The 22,212-nt window shown below is 36.4% G+C and overlaps 4 protein-coding genes across 7 annotated transcripts in view; 3 read left to right on the top strand and 1 right to left on the bottom strand.

Annotated features, from left to right (window-relative positions):
* Positions 1–1,461: 1,461 nt before the first annotated feature.
* Positions 1,462–1,986, top strand: LOC116006779. The gene has a single exon (XM_031247268.1). It carries the CDS (start codon positions 1,462–1,464, stop codon positions 1,984–1,986), a length of 525 nt encoding a protein of 174 aa, XP_031103128.1.
* Positions 1,987–10,138: 8,152 nt separating this feature from the next.
* Positions 10,139–11,990, bottom strand: LOC116005593. Its single transcript, XM_031245836.1, has one exon. It carries the CDS (start codon positions 11,752–11,754, stop codon positions 10,687–10,689), a length of 1,068 nt encoding a protein of 355 aa, XP_031101696.1. The 5' UTR covers positions 11,755–11,990; the 3' UTR covers positions 10,139–10,686.
* A 2,718-nt stretch (positions 11,991–14,708) lies between these two features.
* LOC116005622 lies at positions 14,709–18,475 on the top strand. 3 transcript variants are annotated; one of them, XM_031245867.1, is made up of 8 exons: positions 14,709–14,899; positions 15,686–15,811; positions 15,897–15,955; positions 16,471–16,536; positions 16,760–16,828; positions 16,939–17,167; positions 17,251–17,605; positions 17,674–18,475. In XM_031245867.1, exons 2-8 carry the CDS (start codon positions 15,745–15,747, stop codon positions 17,708–17,710), a joined length of 882 nt encoding a protein of 293 aa, XP_031101727.1. In that variant the 5' UTR covers positions 14,709–14,899; positions 15,686–15,744; the 3' UTR covers positions 17,711–18,475. The 3 variants fall into 3 exon arrangements, with proteins under 3 accessions (XP_031101727.1, XP_031101726.1, XP_031101725.1); XM_031245866.1 differs by having other exon boundaries at positions 14,709–15,057; XM_031245865.1 differs by having other exon boundaries at positions 14,709–15,057; positions 15,686–15,827; positions 15,911–15,955.
* A 2,014-nt stretch (positions 18,476–20,489) lies between these two features.
* Positions 20,490–22,212, top strand: part of LOC116006970 (protein PHOTOPERIOD-INDEPENDENT EARLY FLOWERING 1) — a 14,230-nt gene continuing 12,507 nt past the window's right edge. The window contains exon 1 of one of the 2 annotated variants that reach the window (XM_031247519.1): positions 20,490–20,971. The gene's annotated coding sequence lies outside the window, so the exon portion shown is untranslated. The remainder of the gene's footprint in view (positions 20,972–22,212) is intronic. The other variant, XM_031247518.1, reaches the window with a different exon arrangement.

Genomic DNA, 22,212 nt, shown 5'->3' with positions numbered 1-22,212 from the left:
CCCTTAAAAGAGGTAGGGGGTCTGAGAAACCAATCTGACCAGTAATCTGCACTTTAATTGGACTGATTTGGTTCGAACGATGATTAATATGAGTATGATACCGGCTTGCTCTGAACACCTTAATTAATGTTCACGCATCTCCACCTGGTGGTTTAACAAAAACTTGAATTTTGGTTATTAAATAACTTTAATTAACTATAATAATAATAATAATAATAATAATAATAATAATAATAATAATAATAATAATAATGACGTTCCATTTCAGCCAACTCATTGGCAACTCTAATTATTAGTGTGGTTACTGGAAATGGAAATTTTTACAAAGGGGCAAAATGAAAGAGGCCGGTAGGGTTAATTACTTTGGGGAATAATGAAATTACGTACAGAGGGAAGTGTGAATGCATTACGTGTATGTTACAACTTGGCTCGATTATTGGGTTACGAGAGAAACACGTCGTCACTATTCTGTTTCTAAGAGTTTAATTTATTTATATAATAGTCCTTTAATTATATAGGATAAATTTATCAAACATGAAAAGTACAGTAAATTTAACTAAATAAGAGTTTTCTCAAGAATCAAACTCAATATCTTTTAATAAAAAAATCATGTTTTATCCATTTGATTATCGCTTTCAAGAGTTGTGTTGATATATTTAATGCGTAACTGAGATCTCGTATTGCAGTACAAGGTAAAGGTTAAAACTAATAAAGTCCGTGGATCTGTAGGTACGTTCGATCACATGATCATGACAGCTCTTCTTGAATAAATATATAATGTCTGCTTGCATTATGTTAATAATCATCATTTTACCATTTCTCATCCATGATAATTAAGTAACTTTACATCCAAGATTTATTATCTTTCGAGTGTAGGGTACGATTATATTTTTGTGAGATCGTCTCATAAATTCCTATATGTGAGACTGTTGGGAGTTAATATGTAAATGTAATATATACTTATACTAATAAATGTAATACTAAATCAAAAATAAAATGTTTGTTACTTATAAAGAAAAACATATTATATTGTGATGGATATGAGGTAAATCTCACATTGTGATGACTCTAACTGGTAAAAAATCATAATTAGATAAATTAGTCTAGATTGTCATCATAGTTGACCGACTCAAACTAAAAATGTCATTATCATGTTCCATGGCCCATGGGAAGTCGAACTTTGACAAAATATATATTTTTTTCTAACCTAAATATGTAGTATAACCTAAAAATTTGAATCTTTATGATCCAGAATTTATCGAACATAGTTAAATAATTACGGAGTAAAACTTTAACAACCAAATGGTTTGTCATTTTTTTTTTATTGGAAAGACCAAATGGTTTGTCTTAAGAGTACAGTTCGGCCTATTAAGCTTTTACCCTTTATAAATACCCCTTTGGACGAGACAAATCATAGACCCCACTGCACGACAAACATAAAAAACAATTCAACTTTTTAACATGGAGCTTCGCCATCTTCATATTTTCTCCCGCAAGCATCCATCTTCTTCGAAACTCAAAACCCTAACCCTAATCCAAACCGTCGTCTTCTCCCAGCTCTGCCGCGTCGTGGGAGCCGTCGCCGGAGCCAAGTCCATTCTCCTCCACATCCTCCGAGCTCTCCAAATGCACCTCGTACGACAACTCCCAATGATCGCTAAGAAAAGCAACGACAGAAAGAGGAAGTTGTTTCTCGGCTCCTTCCGGCTCCACTACAACTGGTGCTCCTCTCACGTTGCGCCGACGGCGGCGGCGGCTCCTCCGCTCGGCGGCGACTCGATCGGCTCCGCGGCGGCTCGCGATGAATCCGGCGGGCTCTCGGGGTACCTTGACTGGCTGGAAGAGAAGGGGGATTGTGAGGATGAGGAGAGCGGCGATATTGACCGGATCGCTGATATGTTCATCGCCGATTGCCATGAGAGGTTCAGATTGGAGAAAGTTGAGTCTGATCGGAGGTTTCAAGAGATGTTGGCTAGGAGTGTGTGAAAATCGAATTGAAGAAGAAGATAATTCAATTCTCATAGACATAATGATATGATGATGATGATCCATTATTATCCCAGTTGTTTCGATCTCTCAGTTACTTTGGATGTTGTAGATCAGAATTCTGTTTTTGTTTCTTTTTCCTAGCTTGAAGAACTACTGTACATGGATGGGGTAGTGGGAGTTGTGCATTTCTTAATTATCTTTTGACTAGCTTAATAATGAATTGTATATTGGTTATTTAGTTGTTGTGAATTCAAGCTAGGTATAGGTTTGAATTCTATTTCTAAATTCTCAATTTTGAGGAAAATATTATCCTAAGAAATTATTTTGTTATGAACGAAACATGTCATTAATGTACTTGAAATCTTGAATTATTTTAGTTTTATACCAAAACTCGAGTGTTAGTTTAGTCTTAGCACCTTAGATTCAAAATTCAAGAAGAGTAATACTCCGCTTACTTTCGCTTTATACCAAAACTCTGTTATTATATAAGTATTAGTTTAATCTTAACACCTTGGATTCAAAATTCAAGAAGAGTAATACGGAGTACAAATAAATAATCAAAGTCAATACATTTTTGTAATCAATTTAGTAGGTTGGTTATTAATATTGGGAGTTAAACTTAAAAATTAAAACATTGTAGTTATTAAGTAATCGTCAAACCAACTCAGATGAGTTGTTTCACCATTATCAATATTTAATCGTAACACTTGAGTATCACCATGTATGTACTCATCATCACATATACAGAGAGTTAATTCCAGCAGCGGTCCTCCGACTATGTTGATTTTCCAAAATTAGTCTCCGACTTTTAATTTGGACAATTTAAGTTCCTTGACTTTCAAATTCTTTTCAATGTTGGTCCTTTAATCAAATTTTGGTTAAATTGAGGTCAAATAAAGGGGTAAAATTGTCTGTTCACCTGTATACTGTATTATTACTCGTATTTTTCCTATCATATACGCTATATATATGAATATAATCTCAGTCGAAGAGATTATATTCATATATACATTGAATAGGACAAGAGAAATACGAGTAATAATACACTAAACATGTGCAGATAATTTTACCCATTTATTTGACCTTAACTTAACCAAAATTTGACGAAAGGACCAGCAATGAAAACAATTTGAAAGTCAAGGGACTTAAATTGTCCAAATTAAAAGTCAGGGACTAATTTTGGAAAATCAACATAGTCGGAGGACCATTGCTGAAATTAACTCCATATACAGATTATTATGGAGTATGTACTCATCCATCTTCAACTAAAGGTCAATGGTTCAATCCTTACAATTAGGTATGAAGTTGTCTTAAATCTCCAGGCCAGCTATCACATCCAAAGAGGTACGTACAAGTCAGCGAAGGAATTAGTCACGTGTTTGATGATGGAAAGTCGAAATCCTTGGTATACCAAAAAAATGGAGTATTTATTATTCATACCACTCAGCCATCTCTCCGAAAGATCATTTTTATTTTATTCCTCCGAATAGAACATGGCCATTAGGGGTGGATACCCCCACCCACTATTTGTAGAAGGATCGCGGAATCTCCCGGTTGATCTATCTATACTGTATATGGATAGATGATCTAGCATGCCCATTTTTGAAATAAAAAATTCCATTTCCCCCGACCCGAAAGGGGGAGTAACAAGTCATGTGATATAGAATTCATGGATTCGTTATGTTATTGTTATTAAAGTAAAATCCCTCGATGATATCTTTTATATTACATATTAATATTAATATTCAATTTTTTTGGCAGATAGGGGGATCAAATGGTATAGTTCACTTGTTGGTAGCTTGGAGGATTAAAAGCATGACTCTTGCTTTCCAATTGGCTGTTTTTGCATTAATTGCTACTTCATCAATCTTATTGATTAGTGTACCCGTTGTATTTGCTTCTCCTGAGGGCTGGTCAAGTAACAAAAATGTTGTATTTTCCGGTACATCATTATGGATTGGATTAGTCTTTCTGGTGGGTANGGGAGTTGTGCATTTCTTAATTATCTTTTGACTAGCTTAATAATGAATTGTATATTGGTTATTTAGTTGTTGTGAATTCAAGCTAGGTATAGGTTTGAATTCTATTTCTAAATTCTCAATTTTGAGGAAAATATTATCCTAAGAAATTATTTTGTTATGAACGAAACATGTCATTAATGTACTTGAAATCTTGAATTATTTTAGTTTTATACCAAAACTCGAGTGTTAGTTTAGTCTTAGCACCTTAGATTCAAAATTCAAGAAGAGTAATACTCCGCTTACTTTCGCTTTATACCAAAACTCTGTTATTATATAAGTATTAGTTTAATCTTAACACCTTGGATTCAAAATTCAAGAAGAGTAATACGGAGTACAAATAAATAATCAAAGTCAATACATTTTTGTAATCAATTTAGTAGGTTGGTTATTAATATTGGGAGTTAAACTTAAAAATTAAAACATTGTAGTTATTAAGTAATCGTCAAACCAACTCAGATGAGTTGTTTCACCATTATCAATATTTAATCGTAACACTTGAGTATCACCATGTATGTACTCATCATCACATATACAGAGAGTTAATTCCAGCAGCGGTCCTCCGACTATGTTGATTTTCCAAAATTAGTCTCCGACTTTTAATTTGGACAATTTAAGTTCCTTGACTTTCAAATTCTTTTCAATGTTGGTCCTTTAATCAAATTTTGGTTAAATTGAGGTCAAATAAAGGGGTAAAATTGTCTGTTCACCTGTATACTGTATTATTACTCGTATTTTTCCTATCATATACGCTATATATATGAATATAATCTCAGTCGAAGAGATTATATTCATATATACATTGAATAGGACAAGAGAAATACGAGTAATAATACACTAAACATGTGCAGATAATTTTACCCATTTATTTGACCTTAACTTAACCAAAATTTGACGAAAGGACCAGCAATGAAAACAATTTGAAAGTCAAGGGACTTAAATTGTCCAAATTAAAAGTCAGGGACTAATTTTGGAAAATCAACATAGTCGGAGGACCATTGCTGAAATTAACTCCATATACAGATTATTATGGAGTATGTACTCATCCATCTTCAACTAAAGGTCAATGGTTCAATCCTTACAATTAGGTATGAAGTTGTCTTAAATCTCCAGGCCAGCTATCACATCCAAAGAGGTACGTACAAGTCAGCGAAGGAATTAGTCACGTGTTTGATGATGGAAAGTCGAAATCCTTGGTATACCAAAAAAATGGAGTATTTATTATTCATACCACTCAGCCATCTCTCCGAAAGATCATTTTTATTTTATTCCTCCGAATAGAACATGGCCATTAGGGGTGGATACCCCCACCCACTATTTGTAGAAGGATCGCGGAATCTCCCGGTTGATCTATCTATACTGTATATGGATAGATGATCTAGCATGCCCATTTTTGAAATAAAAAATTCCATTTCCCCCGACCCGAAAGGGGGAGTAACAAGTCATGTGATATAGAATTCATGGATTCGTTATGTTATTGTTATTAAAGTAAAATCCCTCGATGATATCTTTTATATTACATATTAATATTAATATTCAATTTTTTTGGCAGATAGGGGGATCAAATGGTATAGTTCATTTGTTGGTAGCTTGGAGGATTAAAAGCATGACTCTTGCTTTCCAATTGGCTGTTTTTGCATTAATTGCTACTTCATCAATCTTATTGATTAGTGTACCCGTTGTATTTGTTTCTCCTGAGGACTGGTCAAGTAACAAAAATGTTGTATTTTCCGGTACATCATTATGGATTGGATTAGTCTTTCTGGTGGGTAACTTCAATTCACTCCATCCTTGCATGCATTTAGTATAAGAATTTGAGAGTTGTTAGAACATGTGTAAACGTCATGTGATGTGTGTCTCCACCACGTAAGCCTCATGATTTCAAGAGAAGAGAGAAGAAGAAAAAAAACACAAGTGTGATCTATAGTTGTTCGTCTTGATCCAACCACTCCGATCCTAGGAATCGGGGACTACTACGATTACCTGCTTTACCATGTTACTACTCCGTTGACGGTTGACTCTAGTTTTAAACACAATATTATCTTGTTTCATAAACAAAAGAAAACAAGTCAATAAGAGTGGACCATAAATATAGAGTCATTTTCATTTTTGGTCTTACTATTATTGGGACATTGCCAATTTTAGTTCACTTTATTAATTTTGTCACATTACGGCCAGTCTTATTTAGTTCTTGTCACTTTTAGTCCACCGTTAAAATTTTTGTCAAATAATCATCCAAAATAGGGATATTTTGGTCTTTTAATGCTTTGATCATCTCCTTTACCCTTTACAGTGGTCTTCCTTACATATTTTCATCCAATGAAGAGGTCCGACGAAAGCCATGGCTTTGTAATGTGGCTCACATGGCTTCCGCGTGACCTTTTTATTGGATGAAAATGCGTAAGGAAAACCACTACAAGGGGTCAAGGAGATGATCAAAGCATAAAAAGACCAAAAATACGCTTGTTTTGGATAACCAGTTGACGAAAATTTTAACGGTGGACTAAAAGTGACAATGGCTAAATAAGACTGGCCCAAATGTGGCAAAAATTAATGAAGTGGATTAAAATTGGCAATACCCCAATAACAGTAGGACCAAAAATGAAAATTACTCGTAAATATATGTAATAAATACCTATCATACATATCTCACTTAATATAATATCGTGTTAAATTAAAATAATATATTTTTGGGTATACTTATTGATATTTGCATCAAGATCGATGAGACTAGTGTAAAGAATTTAATACAGTACAGTAATTTACTTAAGCGACCTGAACCTCTTTAATTTGATTGAATGTTTTTTGAAATGTCAAGCTCAATAATTATATTATGGATGGTTCATGGTTGGTAAGGGAATTGTTAATGCAATTATTAAGTTATGAGTTTGAACGGGGTGTTACTGGCACCGAGTCTTGATTAAACTCACAATGACAATATTTAGGGTCTGTTTAGAAATCAATAAAATGACTTTCGTAAGTTAATTTTCAGATTGTCCCGTATTTGGGTGTTTAAGGAAACTAAAAGTGAAATAAAAATTTATTATGGTCAATAAAAAGATGTCTAATTTTGCGAAAAATGTCTTAATATACTTTTTTAGTCTAATTACTATATACCACACCACTACACCAGCACTCCCACCACCATCACCACCACCACCACACTACCACCGCCGCCGCCATCACCACTACCACCACCACACCATCGCAGTCACTTATAATAATAATAATAATAATAATAATAATAATTATTATTATTATTATTATTATTATTATTATTATTATTACATAACAATATTTAAGTTATTATTACATAACAATATTTAAGTACTGATATACAACTATTTTGTATATTATACATTCATTACACGAATAATTTATTTTTAGTATACTAAAAATTTACCTTTTTTTTTTTTGAAAACCAAATGAGACATTCATGTATTAAGTATGAAGCAAATAAGAGATACAATCAGGGGGGTTAGACACCCATGAACCAAGGACAGACAAAGAATCAGTTGCCCTAGCAAGGGTATGAGCCACATGATTCGCTGACCTTCGAATATGGCGAACGGTAACGTTCCCAATATCCATAGCAATACTACGACATTGCTTAACAATAGCACCAACGTACGACAAGTCTAACGAGGAAGAATTAAATGCAAAACAAAAGTTTAAACAATCTGATTCAAAAATAATATTATTATAACCCGAACTCTTGAGCCAAGAGAGTGCTTCCTTGACTGCCATTGCTTCAGCTAGATAAGGATCGTTTCCACAGTTCAACAGCCCATTAATCGCCGCAACAAACTTCCCATGCTGATCTCGAACCACTGCACCAAAGCCTACCCCATCCACAAAAAGCGCTGCATCCACATTACACTTAAGCTTATTTGTTGGAGGTGGCATCCATACACATTCTGCTGCATTGTCACTAGCCACAGTAGGTGGCATAAAATTTTGTTTCCACGTAGCACAACACAACTCCACTTGTCTGCATAACCCATCCAAAGACCACATGCCATCATGCCAAACCTTTGTTAGAGAAAGTCCTCTCTGACAATCGGAAATACAAGAAATTGGAAAAACGAAAACAAAACAAATTACAAAGAAAAATAATAATCCACGTAGGATTGAACAATTACACGGAAATAATCCACAAAGGATTAGAAGATACGAGCAAGGTGAACTGTATGGCCTTCGGGGTGGTTGGAAGCACGAGTCGTGTTGTCACTATCCTTAAAACCTTATTTGCCGCTTCCCAAGGTGCTGGAACGTTGCGGCGTAGGCTTCCCAGGATAAAACGTGCTACGATACACCGTTTGAGCACACAAACTTGGACCTGGCGAACTAAACCGTGGGATGAACGCAGATGGCTTGAAGGAAATATGAGCAGGGTTTTGAGGGAGAAAACAGTGTATTCGTGTGTTCATGGTGTGTCATTTTCAAACCTGCTGCTCACAACGAATATATAGTGAAGGATGGGATCATTGCATTAAATCTGGCATTTAATTCCCATTCGTAACCTCCACCCACTAGCAACCTATTTACACCCACTACTAATCCATTTAATCAAGAAATAAACTCTGAAATAATGATTGGAATTAATCATATTAATTCCGTAATATTAAGAGTCATTTCTGAACGGATCCAGTAGGTGAACGGTCGCAATCGAGAGGTCACCAAAGTCGCTGTACGAGACATCGTTCATATCTGCGTACCTTCGAGACATAACTCGTGCCGCGAGACGTCGAGAAGTGCTAGCTTCGAGACATCGCACTGCAGCGAGACATCAAATTGGTCCGCGAGACAGTGAACGCACGCGCCGACCCGGGCTGCGCGATATCGCGACTTGGTTCGAGACATCGAGAGGTCAGTGTATTAGATGTCTCGAACGAGAGATCAATTCGATCTCATGTGGTCTGAGATGGAAAACTCGTTCGAAAATATGGCATAACCTAGCGCACAAGGCCTGCCAATTTTCCCGTAAGTGTCGGCGCACACGAGTTCAAGCCTTTCGAACTCATTTTGGGATATGATTTGCACACCCCCCTGCGCGCGAGAGAGAGTATCTATGCTATACAAGTTACTTAGTCATAAAAAGTCCCTTGTATATATAGTGGTGCAAAAGTTCATTCCAAACTAATGTGGGACAAACTATATAAGCTTTTCCACACTTGAATTCCATCTCAAATGGGTCTACTTTGAGAATCAATTTCTCATTCACCCATTATCCATTTTGAGCGTATAATATATCGATCTCTTCGTCTAAGAACGAAGAACCCGAATCCACTTAGACCCGACCCAAAATCGAAAGTGGACCCACATATATTTATACCACAAAATGGCCACTTAAAATGTCATTTTAGTGCAAATTTCCAACAACCTTGTCATTTCTAGCAGTCCATAAAGACCACATAACAGCCGCCATATGCACTGCATTATCCACCAGCGACGAAGCCAATATGGATTTGTCCAAATTTAATATTATGTAAAGTCAAAATTGAGCATTTTAGATTTTGGCTCAACAAAATACTAAAATGAGTTATAATTAGTGAGGTTAAGTGAGTTGGCACCGTTCAACCAAAACTTGCATGGCCCCAACACTCTTGTGGGCCAAGCTCACTTTCCCGCACTCCCGCATACGCTCACATGGGCCAGTATCACTGCTAGCCCACATTAAAAATCTGAGTCCAAATTTATAAATAAAAGATTGAAGGCAAATTAGTGTGTGGACCATGGTCCACATAGTACATTTTTAATATATTAAATATATATTATTTTTATACTAAATGTAAATTATTTGATTTTTGATAGTATGATTCACACAATAATGATTGAAGATTGAATATAGCCATTGATTATAATTCATGAACCAAAAGGTAACATTTAAATATATTTTCACTCATATAAATTAATAAAGGGGTGGTGGCGCAGTTGGCTAGCGCGTAGGTCTCATAGCTTTGAGTGATCCTGAGGTCGAGAGTTCGAGCCTCTCTCACCCCAATGTATTTTTACTCACAACCCCACTAGAAAATAGATCAGATGTTGACGAGGTCATGCTATAACAATTGTCATTTCATTTATAATCAATCTTGCCATATTCAATGTGCCGGCAGTTTTCCCTCGCGAAATTCAAAATGAAAATTTATTGATTTTGGTCAAACATTGTTATCATCGCTTGCAAACAAAATCTCAATCAGACTCACTGACAAATCCTCATCATTTCCAGCACACATGAAAGACAAAAACACCTACAAACTCCATTTATATTCTCTGCATCATCATAACATCATTGGTGTTCAAATACTACTACAGTTCAGACCACTACATAATTTCTTTCAAACTCGAATTTTGATCAAAACCGCTAAATCTCGGGATCCCGGGATCTTCCCATGGCTGCTACACAATGTTCATATTGAAGCAACTAACCCATATTCAAAAGCTATACACATCATTATGAATTATGAAATCACCATTCTTCTGAGATACAGTTTATAGCAAAAACAATTCAACCTGCAAATTACTAATTTAGTATACCAAATGAAAGATTTGATAAAACGGAATTGGAATGGGAAAGCCGGTGCCTATATTTATACTGCAAGTACTAAAATGGCTGCGAATTTGAAGAATGGATTGAACAAAATCAAAACCTTCGATTTCCCAGTAGTTTCGACTAGTTTTATGCGCCAGTGCTGGCTTTTAACGCCTTCTTTAACTCCTCGTTCACATCTTCTGATGGCTTGCCGTTGAATCCGTTCAGATCCGACGGTTTCTTCTCTGCGTTGCTCCTCCGATCAGCCCGGCCGCCGGCGTAAATTTTGGATCCGTTCCAGTCGGATTCTTTGAAACTAAAACTTCCGGCAGAAATTTCTGCTCTTAGATCATTCAGAGTGGTCCGTAACAGGCCATTCTCTGCTTGGATCAGCTCGAGCTGTTTCTGCACGTTCAAGCAAGCCTCTGTGACGTCGGCCGGCTTGGAGCGCTTGGAATCATTGTTTGGAAGGTGTTCGATTCCGATTTTGTTCATCACGAGCAGGGGGAGGTTCCTGAAGGAAATGCCGGCGGTACGATCTGTTTTCCCTATTATAACAGCATCGGACTCTCCTGCCGGCGCCGGAAACCTAAGGCCCCATCGGAAATTCACCACGGCTCTGCTTTGCAACGGGAGTGCTGTCCTCGCACTCACCGTCATCCCGGAGAACAAGTTCTCAACCGATACCGGCACCGGAGATTCAGGAGTCAGGGAGCGGAAATTCCGGTCCAGGAAGTTGACGTTCGCTCCGAAATATCCGGGGGCCTTCTCCACCGGAGCCACTAACACCTCGTCGTCCGAAACGGCGCCGTTCAATTTGGAACCCGCGCTAAAACTCTTCGCAATAGCCGAAGAGGAGTGCGATTTCTTCACGCAGAAATCGCCGAACCGAGGCTTGAAGTGAACGAAGAAACTAGGGTTCTGATTCCCAATCAGATTGAACTCGGCGCTCATGGTAAACGGGCTCGAATTCGGAGCCCCGTAATTCCCCAGCCCCGTTTTCACCACAAAACTGAACGGCTTCTGCGAATCATTGGGCCGGTAAGAGAATCTCACAGAGGGGCCGGCGTCGAAGAAAGTGCCGAGGCTGAGAGAGAGCTCTTTGGATTCGCCGGCGGCGATTCCTGATTGGAAAGGAAAGCTCAGGATGCTTATAGGGACCTTAGCCCTCAACAATGGCTTCTGGTCCTCACGAAACTTGATTGAAGCTTTCATCTTTGGAAGCAGAAAAAAAAAAAAAAAACGGAGATTTCACTGAGAAAGTGAAGCTGAAATGTGGTGTATTGATAGCTGTAGAGTGGTGGCGATCGGGTTTGAACTAGGGTTTTATATAGGAATTGAATTGAATCGTTGTGAATTTGAATTGAATTATTGAGCGATGGTTTTCCGGGTTGGATTGAAAAAAAGAGGAACGGGGATTTCGTGAGGCTGATCTGGACGGATTTGCCCTGGTTTTTGGCTTATTTGTTGGTGTGGTTTGACAGTAATATCCCTTTTTTTTTTTTCAAAAAAATATGCATGGATTAATTAAACTGGAAGCAAATGATTAATACAATGAGGGATGGAAGTGAAATTAACGTGAGGACTACTATGGCCATTATATTTGCTGATCTATGAATAAAACGCCAGAATACTAATTCAAAGTGTCTAGCCAATCTAAGGCAATTGTTAATGATGCAAGTCATGCAACTGTTGTACAAAAAAATTAGTCGAAGGAGTATTAAGTTGATTACACACATTGAGGCAACCTGATTCAATTATGAGTCGACGCCAATCTTTCTCTTTGAGCCACGATAACGCTTCTCTAATCGCCAGGGCCTCCGCCAAGTGAGGATCATTTAGACTCTGGATTGGGGTGCAAGCTATTTCAAAAAATGTACTGGTGCTAGACATTAGAGCTGCTCCAAATGAGGCTTTGTTAGTATATGTCTCAACTGAGGCGCGCGCACACATATATATATATATATATAATTTACTAATACTAAGGGTGTGTTTGGTTCGCACATGGGAATCGGAATGGGTATCAAATACTTGGTAATGGTAATGGGTTTTGGTGGAAGTATTTAGCATGTTTGGTAGTTGGGTGGAATGAGAATGATTATTAATAGTTGAGGAAGAAATGAGGAAGGGAGATTAAACCCTTATTTAATAAAGGTATGAGTTTTCTCATTAATGGGGTATTCCAAACCCACAGTAGCATTCACAAAACCTATCAATCAAACACAAAGCAATCACTTTCATACCCATTCCCTATGCCTAAACCCACCAACCAAACACACCCTAACTACTACTACATATGATTTTTTTAGGCTTCCATGAAACTTTAAGAACAATTAAATTATGCATTTACTTTAATTATTCATTTTTAAAAAATTACTTTTTTCATGCTTCACTGTATGCTTTCCAATTTGTAAAAATGCATAAATAAGTGTATTATGTATTTCTTCGATTTTCCATTCTCCAAAATATATAGATATATAATGGAAATTTTAATTGTAAGTATCTTGAGTTAAGTTTTGTTAATCAAATAAGGCACATGAAAACTAGACAGAAGAAATAAGTTATAAGAACACCAAGTCACAAATAAACACTTTTAACTTTGAAATTATTACTAAACTAATATAGAGTAATATTTAATTAATCACGTGTTGATAATATAATGCATAACGTTAAGAATGACTGGACAAAGTTGTTTATGCTCTATTTCTTGTTAATGCTAAGGGAGGAACCCAGCTAATTAAGTTGATCGGGTGATTAGTTTGATAATGTTTGACTTTATGTGATAAATTGTCTATTGATTTTTTTTTTTCCAGTTGAACTAATCAACAATAGACAATTTATATTGGTTTAAATCCTTTGTAGCCCTTTGCAGGTTAGAATCACAATGTGAATTTCTTTCATATTGCACATTCGGATAGCAATCGTCAGATTTTCCGTAAATCAAATGTTAATACCATTTGTATCTAATTTTGTGTTAATTATAAAAATATTTAATTAATTTGTAACAAACTTGTTATTCGTTAGTCCATGAACTATATATGAAAAGTTTTTGGAAATCACAATAAATATTACTCCGTATAAGATTTTGATTAACCAAACAAATTAAATTCCTTGTTTTTTTTTAAATTTTAATGTAATATAGCTGAGGGTAAAATTGGCATTCTAAAATAAATTGGCCAACACAGATTTGTTTGTATATAGGCTATAAGTCAAAAAAATAGATTATATTTTCTTAACTTTTTGAAATTCAAAACACTTAATTGGTTGCTTTGCAATTCAAAATTTAAATTTGGATGTTTGGGAAAATTATTATTTATTAAATCTCATTGATTTTTTCTACTATTATTAATAATATAAACGTTTGAATTTAATGTATAAGGACTAAGATGTTTATTTGTGTAGGTCACTAGTTCACTACGTTTAATATGGTTAATTAATAGGGGAAGCTAATTGATTTGGTCAATTGATTAATCTGGTAACCACAAAATTTAAGTTCGACTATTTATGAAAGTTGCTTATCGACTTTAGTTTGAGCCAATTACGATTGCGAGTTTTACTGAATGATGGTTAATTAATATAAGAACAATGAAGTTATATTTTTACTTTAATTATTCATTTTATTTTTAAATTACTTTTCAAGCTTCATTATATGTTTTCCAACTTGTAAAAATGCAGAAATAATTGTATGTATGGTTCATGAAATAGGTCAGAAATGTAATAATATTTATTGGAGTATACTTATTCCATTATTTGTTTTAGACATATTGTCATTGAAATTACATTATTATGAATGAACTATTACATTGCAAATGGAATAGCTATTCTTAGGGGCCTTGTTATTAGTTATTCCCATATTCTTGGATATAGCTTTTATATTGCATATACCAAACATACCATTTGCAATTTATGTGTATGTTTATTATGAACATAAATTATGTGCATTATGAACGTGAATTATATACATTATGAAGTCACGTTTTGCGTATTGGCCTTGGATTAGGGTCCATAATTATGTATATGTGTATTATAAACATGAATTATGTATATTATTCACATAAATTATGTACATTATGAAGTCAAATTTTGCGTATTGAACCAGTTGCGGACATCAGGATATAAATTGCAGACGAAATCTTAAACCGTCACTGCTAAATAGGATCATCAAAAATTCAAAATACACTGCTAAATAGGATCATCAAAAATTCAAAATACATTACGTGAGAAGGATATTCCAGGTTTAGATATATGTATGTACAGATTTTCCGGATCAGAGACTCGTCGCCGGTACTCTACTCATCGGCGTCTCCTTAAACCCGAAATGTGTTTTCTCTCCCGTGCGAAAACCCTAAAACGCTTCCCGGTTTGACTCTCTCTGTTATTTCAAACATTCTCACTTTCTTTCTCTCTCTAGGTCTTTCTCTCTATCTGTTCTTAATCATATATACAAGTGTGTATCTCCCCGGTGATTTGCCGCTTGGTTTTAGTTTTTTCGAGTCGGAATCGGGCTGCTTTTTGCTGGTGAGCTTAAATGGCCTTGTTATTTTATTCATGAATTGAGATTTTTGTGTTTGTTTTTGAGTTTTGTTTGGTAGGCTGCTTTTATAAGCTAATGCATGGCTTTTTCTGAGATAATAACGTAGATGGAGATGCAGAATATCAATAGTGACAATGATTATAATAATAGTGGATTACATCAGCAAACTAGAGGGTGAGCCATAAGGTGGAAAGCAGAATTGAAAATGAAAAAGGAAATAGGATGAAAGTGCTGGAATCACTAATAACTGAGAGGAAACAGTTCAGTTGTGGTGAAACATATTTAGTTATTTGTTGCTAGCTCTTTAATGACTAAGTCTTGCCCCTATGTATCAGATGCACAATGTGTCTTGGAAAGTGTAGGAATGATCTTGAAGTAGGATTTCAGAGAGTGGAGGCTGCTAAATTAGAGAATTGTGTCTTCCAATTTGGTATAATGGATTCATGAGCTTGATTTTGAAGTAGATACTGCTAAACAGCTTGAGTTTGTTCTTGGGCAAACTGAGAGGAGCAGTTCTTTCAGTCATTGTGTTTAGGGTGGAGACTTTTTTTATTTTACATATGTACACCAACATATATGATGAGATGCTCTGTATTATGATTATTACTATAGGTACTCAACAATGCTTGCAGAGAACCTAGTTAGCTCACCAACACAGTGCCAACAATTGAATGTATCATCCTCTTGTCAGGAGCACTTACAAATTCAACACGAAGAAGGAACTCAAGATGATTGGATGTCTGAGGATGAATCACTAAGTTTTAATTATATTTTCCTTCTTCAAGTTTGTTTCCTTTCATGATTCTTCTAACCAAGGAAATAGTATTATTCTTGCAGGAGTCAGAGGAAGTGCATTGGGTAGATGAAATTTACAGTGAACAGGTGTTTTTGCGAGTCTTCTATTAATTGATTATTTATTTATTTGTGGTCGGGATGAGTGTTATTTTTGGAAGCTCTTCCTGAAATATTGTCTGGTTTAGTTTATTCAAATCATGTATGAGAAGATTTGTCAAAGGAATCACGTAAATTTGGTTATAGTGGCCAGATGCACTCCATTGACCGATAGATCATGGTTCAATCCTTGAATCTACCTTCTTCCCTTGTATTTTGATTCTCAATTTCTCCCTCTGCCCTAGAAACAAATTTTCTAAATACATCTTCCTTTATGTATGATTAAGGGGCCTTGTGCATTTGATTCGGCTTTTGCCTAGATCATATTAGGCAAAGTTCTCTTCCGCTCTGTTTAAATACTTATTTGTCTCGATTGTTTTAGCTTTGGTGTTCTATTAGTAAAACCCATGAAAACAATGTGAGTATTACTTTTCGATGGTAAAACATATTCTTTCTTTTAAAAGTATTTACGTAGGCGGTGTAATTTCTCTTTCCACTTTCTGCAGGAGCTGCAGGATGACGATGATGATGAAGATTTTGTTGCAACATTTGAAGAGACCGAGTGTTATATGGTAAGTTTTTTTGGTGAAACTTCCATTTCTTGAAATTTGTTTCTTGCATATGCTATCAAGCTTCTACTTGTCTTGTGGGTGATGGTGTGACATTTGGAAATTGGAATTATTACTTTAAGATGTATAAATGGGACTATTATTATTCATGCCATTTTAAATTTGGATGCCTACGTTACATTGGTTTTGGATGAAATTTTGGCTTTATTATCTCAAATACGTTCAGGATGATGAGACAACTCTGTCGGAGGAGGAAGAGCTAGCAAAGGCAGAGCCAAATGATGTGAAGAATGAGGTAAAAGATGTCTTGGCTTCTAAGAGAGTTAAATTTCTATTTTGGTATGCATTTACTTAATATAGTCAAGCTGTTAAAATCTAACAAAAAGCATGCATGTTAATTCTCAGATTGCTCTGTTGGAAATGGATCGTAAGATTCCTCTAGCTGAACTATTTGCATGGTATAAAGAGGTATGTGCAATGGACGGAGATGAGGATGAGGATGAGGATGAGGATGAGGACGAGGACGTACCTGTTGTCGCCATTGAGCAGCCACGATCCGATCGCGTCACCACGGCTGAGCCGCTGCCATCTGACCACGCAGCGGTCGAGCCCAACTTAGCCGCTGAGCTCCTGGGTTTGAACCTTATTAGTATAATTGGCTTGCTTTTCAGTTTCCACTTTATATTTTGATCTCATTTTTCTTGCTACTTGTTGCAGATATGGTCGCATCATGTGTGTCTTATGAGGAGCTCATGCGCCGATTAAAGGCCCGTCGTGTTCCTGTCGCGAAGAGGCAAAATACCGGTGAAAGTAGCCGGGCACATCTTATGCCTCCACCGAGCTCGGCCTTCACTTCTGTCGACCTTTCCGCTCGAGTTGTTGAGCCTATGGTGGAAATTTTGGCACCGACCCTTCCTGCACCGGCCACTTCAGCACATTGGGCCGTTGACCTCCCCCCTACGGCATCCCTTATGCGAGGCGAAATTCCGATCGATGCATTGGTGCGGAGTCTCCTCCTTCCCCGCGACTCGAAGTTATATGAGGGCAACCCCGACTTTCCCCTGTGCTTGAGGTACAACCTTTTCCCTTATGTTTTCCTATTATTACTTGATTCATTTCTCACTTTCATTCTTCATGCAGAGTCTTCTTCGCCAAGTCGCCATGGATGATACTTTGAGGGCTACTCGGGCTCGTCTAGAGGCCGAGAGGAAGGCTAGATCCGAGCTGGAAATGAAGTGCGCGATGTTAAAGAGCCGGCTCCGGGTGCTAGATGCGAAGCATGTGGCGTTGTGCACCAAATATTCCGAGTTGGAGGTGCAGCGCGCCAACGAGACCAAAGAGCACGAAGAGGCTCTTACTCTGGCCGTGTCTCGTTATAGGAACTCTGAGGCCTTCAACCAAGACGCAAAGGCTTATTCCACAGCCCATATGGAGGAGCTTGTCACTAGTTGGATCACCACTGATGCCGGTAGAGAGCGCATAGCAGTTGAGGGAGAGCTATTGTATGATGTGGGCCAATACACGATGCAACGTGACATTTACACAGTCCTTCGTCGCCGAGATAAAGCCTTTGATCCCGTGCCTTGGGGTCTTCCTGCTGAGCTTGAGAACCCTGACCACGCAGCCTCGGTCAAGCCCATGGAGGTCGCTGATGGTGTCGAAACCTGCCCAAATTCTCTATGCAATTCAACAACCAACTTCTCCCGCTATGAGGAGGACCTGTTCCCTGAGCTTCACTATGATCCCTCGGCTGCTACTCTCTCTTTGGATCAAATTCGCATATCTGAGGGCAACCATGCCCTTTTGCTAGCGGCTGAGGAAGGGCAAGCCGTCTGTCCACCTCGTGAGACTTGGTAGCTAGTTTCCATTTCTCTTTGTTTTGTGTATGTTGAACAATTATGTCTTTTGCTTATTTTGGTTTATGACATTGCTCGTTCGCTTATGATTCTACTCTTGTGCTTCCAATTCGCCTCTTAGGTTGTGTTTGGAAACTCGAAAAATGATTTATGTAAATCATATTCTGGGTTAACCGTGTTTTGCAACAAGGAAAATTTAAAGTTAATGAAAAACAATTGGTTGGTAAATGGAAAATAGCTAACATTTTTAGGAAATTGACTAACCTTTTTTTGGGGGAAATCATTTTCCGTTTGCCTCCTCGTCGTCGCCACCATCCCCACCCATCGCCATCCACTTCCCCCCACCTCCCCACGGACACCCCACCACCCCTACCTCCACTACCACCACCATCCTACCACCCACTATATTGTATATTTTAAATATTTAAAATTAAAAATAATAATGCTCATTTTTCAAAAAATGAACTAAATACACCAATATGTGACTACTGGGTTTGAGTTTTAATATTTGAAACAAAAGTTCAAATAAAATTAGAGAGAGTCACAATGTTGGCCTAAATTTAAAGTAGTAAACATAAATTTATCTATCCAAAATTGGCACTTCATCACCAAAGGTTTCATTTCCTATTTAATTTCTATATGGTCCACACTATGTTTTTAACGGAGATAAACAAGATGTTTTTATAAGTTAACATACATACATACATATATACTGATTAAGTATGATACATATAATAAGTTAACATAAAATATATATTTTATAATTAAAATGACAAAAATAGTAAATATGTGTGAGAATCTTATATAATCTAATAATTGTGATGAAATCACATTCCCTTCAAAATTCAATGTGGAGTATGTTACATTGATTGGAAATGTTACATTGTGGAATATGTTATATTGATTGGGAAATGTTTATATTCTCTTCAATTTGAAATGGCGCTGAAATTTTTTTAGTCGTCAGAATTATCATCGAAATTGTTGACAGAACCCTAATGATCGGATATATATATATATATATATATATATATTCCATGCATATAACCGGTTATTGGGTTTAGATGCACCAAGATGATAAGTACGAGTGTTTAATTGTACTTTTTTAAAATTCAGATGTCTAATTGCATTTTTGAGTAAAGTTTAATGACTTGTAATTATTTAATTATTTTTTTTGTTCTGTTTAATAGTACTTTTAGGGTAGTTTTTAAATATATAAATTTTGCATACTAATACTAAACTTAATATTATGAAAAATTTGATTAAAGATAATTTCAATTAAACATCTTGATCGAACCAGACACATAAGAGACAACGACGGGATTAACATATTCAAATACCACTCGTCTATCATATCTCTTGAACTAGACATATTGTAATAGTTTGCATGCAATCGATAGGAAGATGTTAAAAATCAAGTTTACGTTAAAAAAAGAGAGAGGTTATTGAAATGCCAAGGGGGCATGACCAACATGTAATTCTAATTCTATGAAAAATGAATGAATTGCAATTTCGCAATCAAAAGAAGAAATTTATTTACTTTCGAAATTATGTGAGAATTAAGTAGGAATATAATTGTAATTTTCTCAAACCAAATATACTTATAAGGAACTATTGAGTTTTCGTAATTATTTCTCTATAATCCTGTCGGGTCATAATGCGAGGACCTTATAACAAGATTCGCCTTTTGTTGGCAAAAAGTTGATGATTTAGCATAATAAAGAGTTAATAGTTTGTTAAGACTTTGTAGTCTAGTGGCATCCGATTGCACTCACATATGGTAAAGGTGTGTTTAAGCCTAGTGAAGGTGATATTGACTTCAGTAGGTTGAGAAAGTAGTTACGAATAGATATTACATTGTAACAATGTAAATAGTATTAAAAAAAAAGAGAGTTAATAGTTTAGACGAAATCTTAAACCGTCACTGCTAAATAGGATCATCAAATATACATTACGTGACAAAGATTACTTTGATTACTTATACCGCTGAGAAAATCCCAACCGTTAGATCCCACAAACACATCATTCACCGTTCAATCTCAAGTCCTCACCATCATCAGCCCTTTCAACTCCGTAGGCCCTCTCTCAGTTTCTTACTTCTCCAAACCAGAGGCTTTAACCCAACCCTCGCCTGCCCCGATCCGAGAAAAGTAAAAAACCCAAAAAAAGAATAAAAATAAGAAAATCTGAGAAGGATTTTCCAGGTTTATTTATTTCTAGAAAGTAAATTTTTTTTAATTTTTATTTTCACCTAAAAAAAATATTTATATACACATAGGATATATGTATGCACAGATTTTCCGGATCTGAGACTCGTCGCCGGTACTCTACTCATCGGCGTTTCCTTAAACCCGAACTGTGTTTTCTCTCCCGTGCGAAAACCCTAAAACGCTTCCCGGCTTGACTCTCTCTGTTATTTCAAACATCTAACTTTCTCTCTCTCTCTCTCCCTCTCTCTCTAGATCTTTCTCTCTATCTGTACTCACGTCGTCTATCTGTTCTTCATACATACACGTGTGTATCTCCCCGGTGATTTGCCTCTTGGTTTTAGGTTTTTCGAGTCGGAATCGGGCTGCTTTTTGCTGGTGAGCTTAAATGGCCTTGTTATTTTGTTCATGAATTGAGATTTTTGTGTTTGTTTTTGAGTTTTGTTTGGTAGGCTGCTTTTATAAGCTAATGCATGGTTTTTTCTGAGATAAAAGTCAAAGCTTTAGCCTTCTTAGTGTTGGTATGCAAGCATGGAGCATTGTTTTTTGTTATTCTATGTTCACTGGAACTTAAAATTTGCAATTTTTCACGTTATCTTGCGGAACACTCTATATGAATTCAGCTCAAAGTCACGTACATGCTCATTCACCCTTCATGGTAAAAGTTTGGGACAGATATTCTTGCATTATTCTTTACCAGAACGTCTTATATAGCATTGTTGCTTTCCAATGGACTTGGAACTTAGATGCTAGAGGTACAACTTAGGGAGAGTTTGCTCTTGAGGGTTAAATCTTATGATGATGAATACTAAGGGGTCTTAATTGAGATGACTAACACAGAGTATTATACAGTGGACACATAGTTCCTTGTTATGTTTCTCCAACTGGAACCATGAATGCCTTGTGTTTTAGTTAAAGATTCATTTATAATTATTTATAAGACAACTTCCTAAGTTAGTCTCTGGCACAATTTGAGTCTTGAGCAACATACATAGGATGAAAAGAATTGCCATTGTTGGTCCATCATGTGATAATCCAAGTATTTGGTGAAGAATGTGTAGTTGGAGTTGTGTTTGGAAGAAGTCACTTGTTTTTAAGGCTTAGGGTGTATATTTGTCTGTGAACAAAGTAAAAATTTCATTAGTTAGCTAATGAGAAACCTAAAAATAGTTGATGAGCTCATTATCCATGTCAGGAAGATAATAACGTAGATGGAGATGCAGAATATCAATAGTGACAATGATAATAATAATGGATTACATCAGCAACCTAGAGGGTGAGCCATAAGGTGGAAAGCAGAATTGAAAATGAAAAAGGAAATAGGATGAAAGTGTTGGAATCACTAATAACTGAGAGGAAACAGTGCAATTGTGGTGAAACATATGTAGTTACTTGTTGCTAGCTCTTTAATGACCAAGTCTTGCCCATATGTATCAGATGCACAATGTGTCTTGGAAAGTGTAGTAATGATCTTGAAGTAGGATTTCAGGAAGTGGAGGCTGCTAAATTAGAGAATTGTGTCTTCCAATTTGGTATAATGGATTCATGAGCTTGATTTTGAAGTAGATTCTGATAGCTTCCAAACCATTTGGGGGTGGGAGTGGGGGGGGGGGGGGGGG

The sequence above is a fragment of the Ipomoea triloba genome, chromosome 15 (genome assembly GCF_003576645.1).
Source record: "Ipomoea triloba cultivar NCNSP0323 chromosome 15, ASM357664v1".
Taxonomy (NCBI): Eukaryota; Viridiplantae; Streptophyta; class Magnoliopsida; order Solanales; family Convolvulaceae; genus Ipomoea; species Ipomoea triloba.
This window is presented reverse-complemented; position numbering and strand designations above follow the sequence as displayed.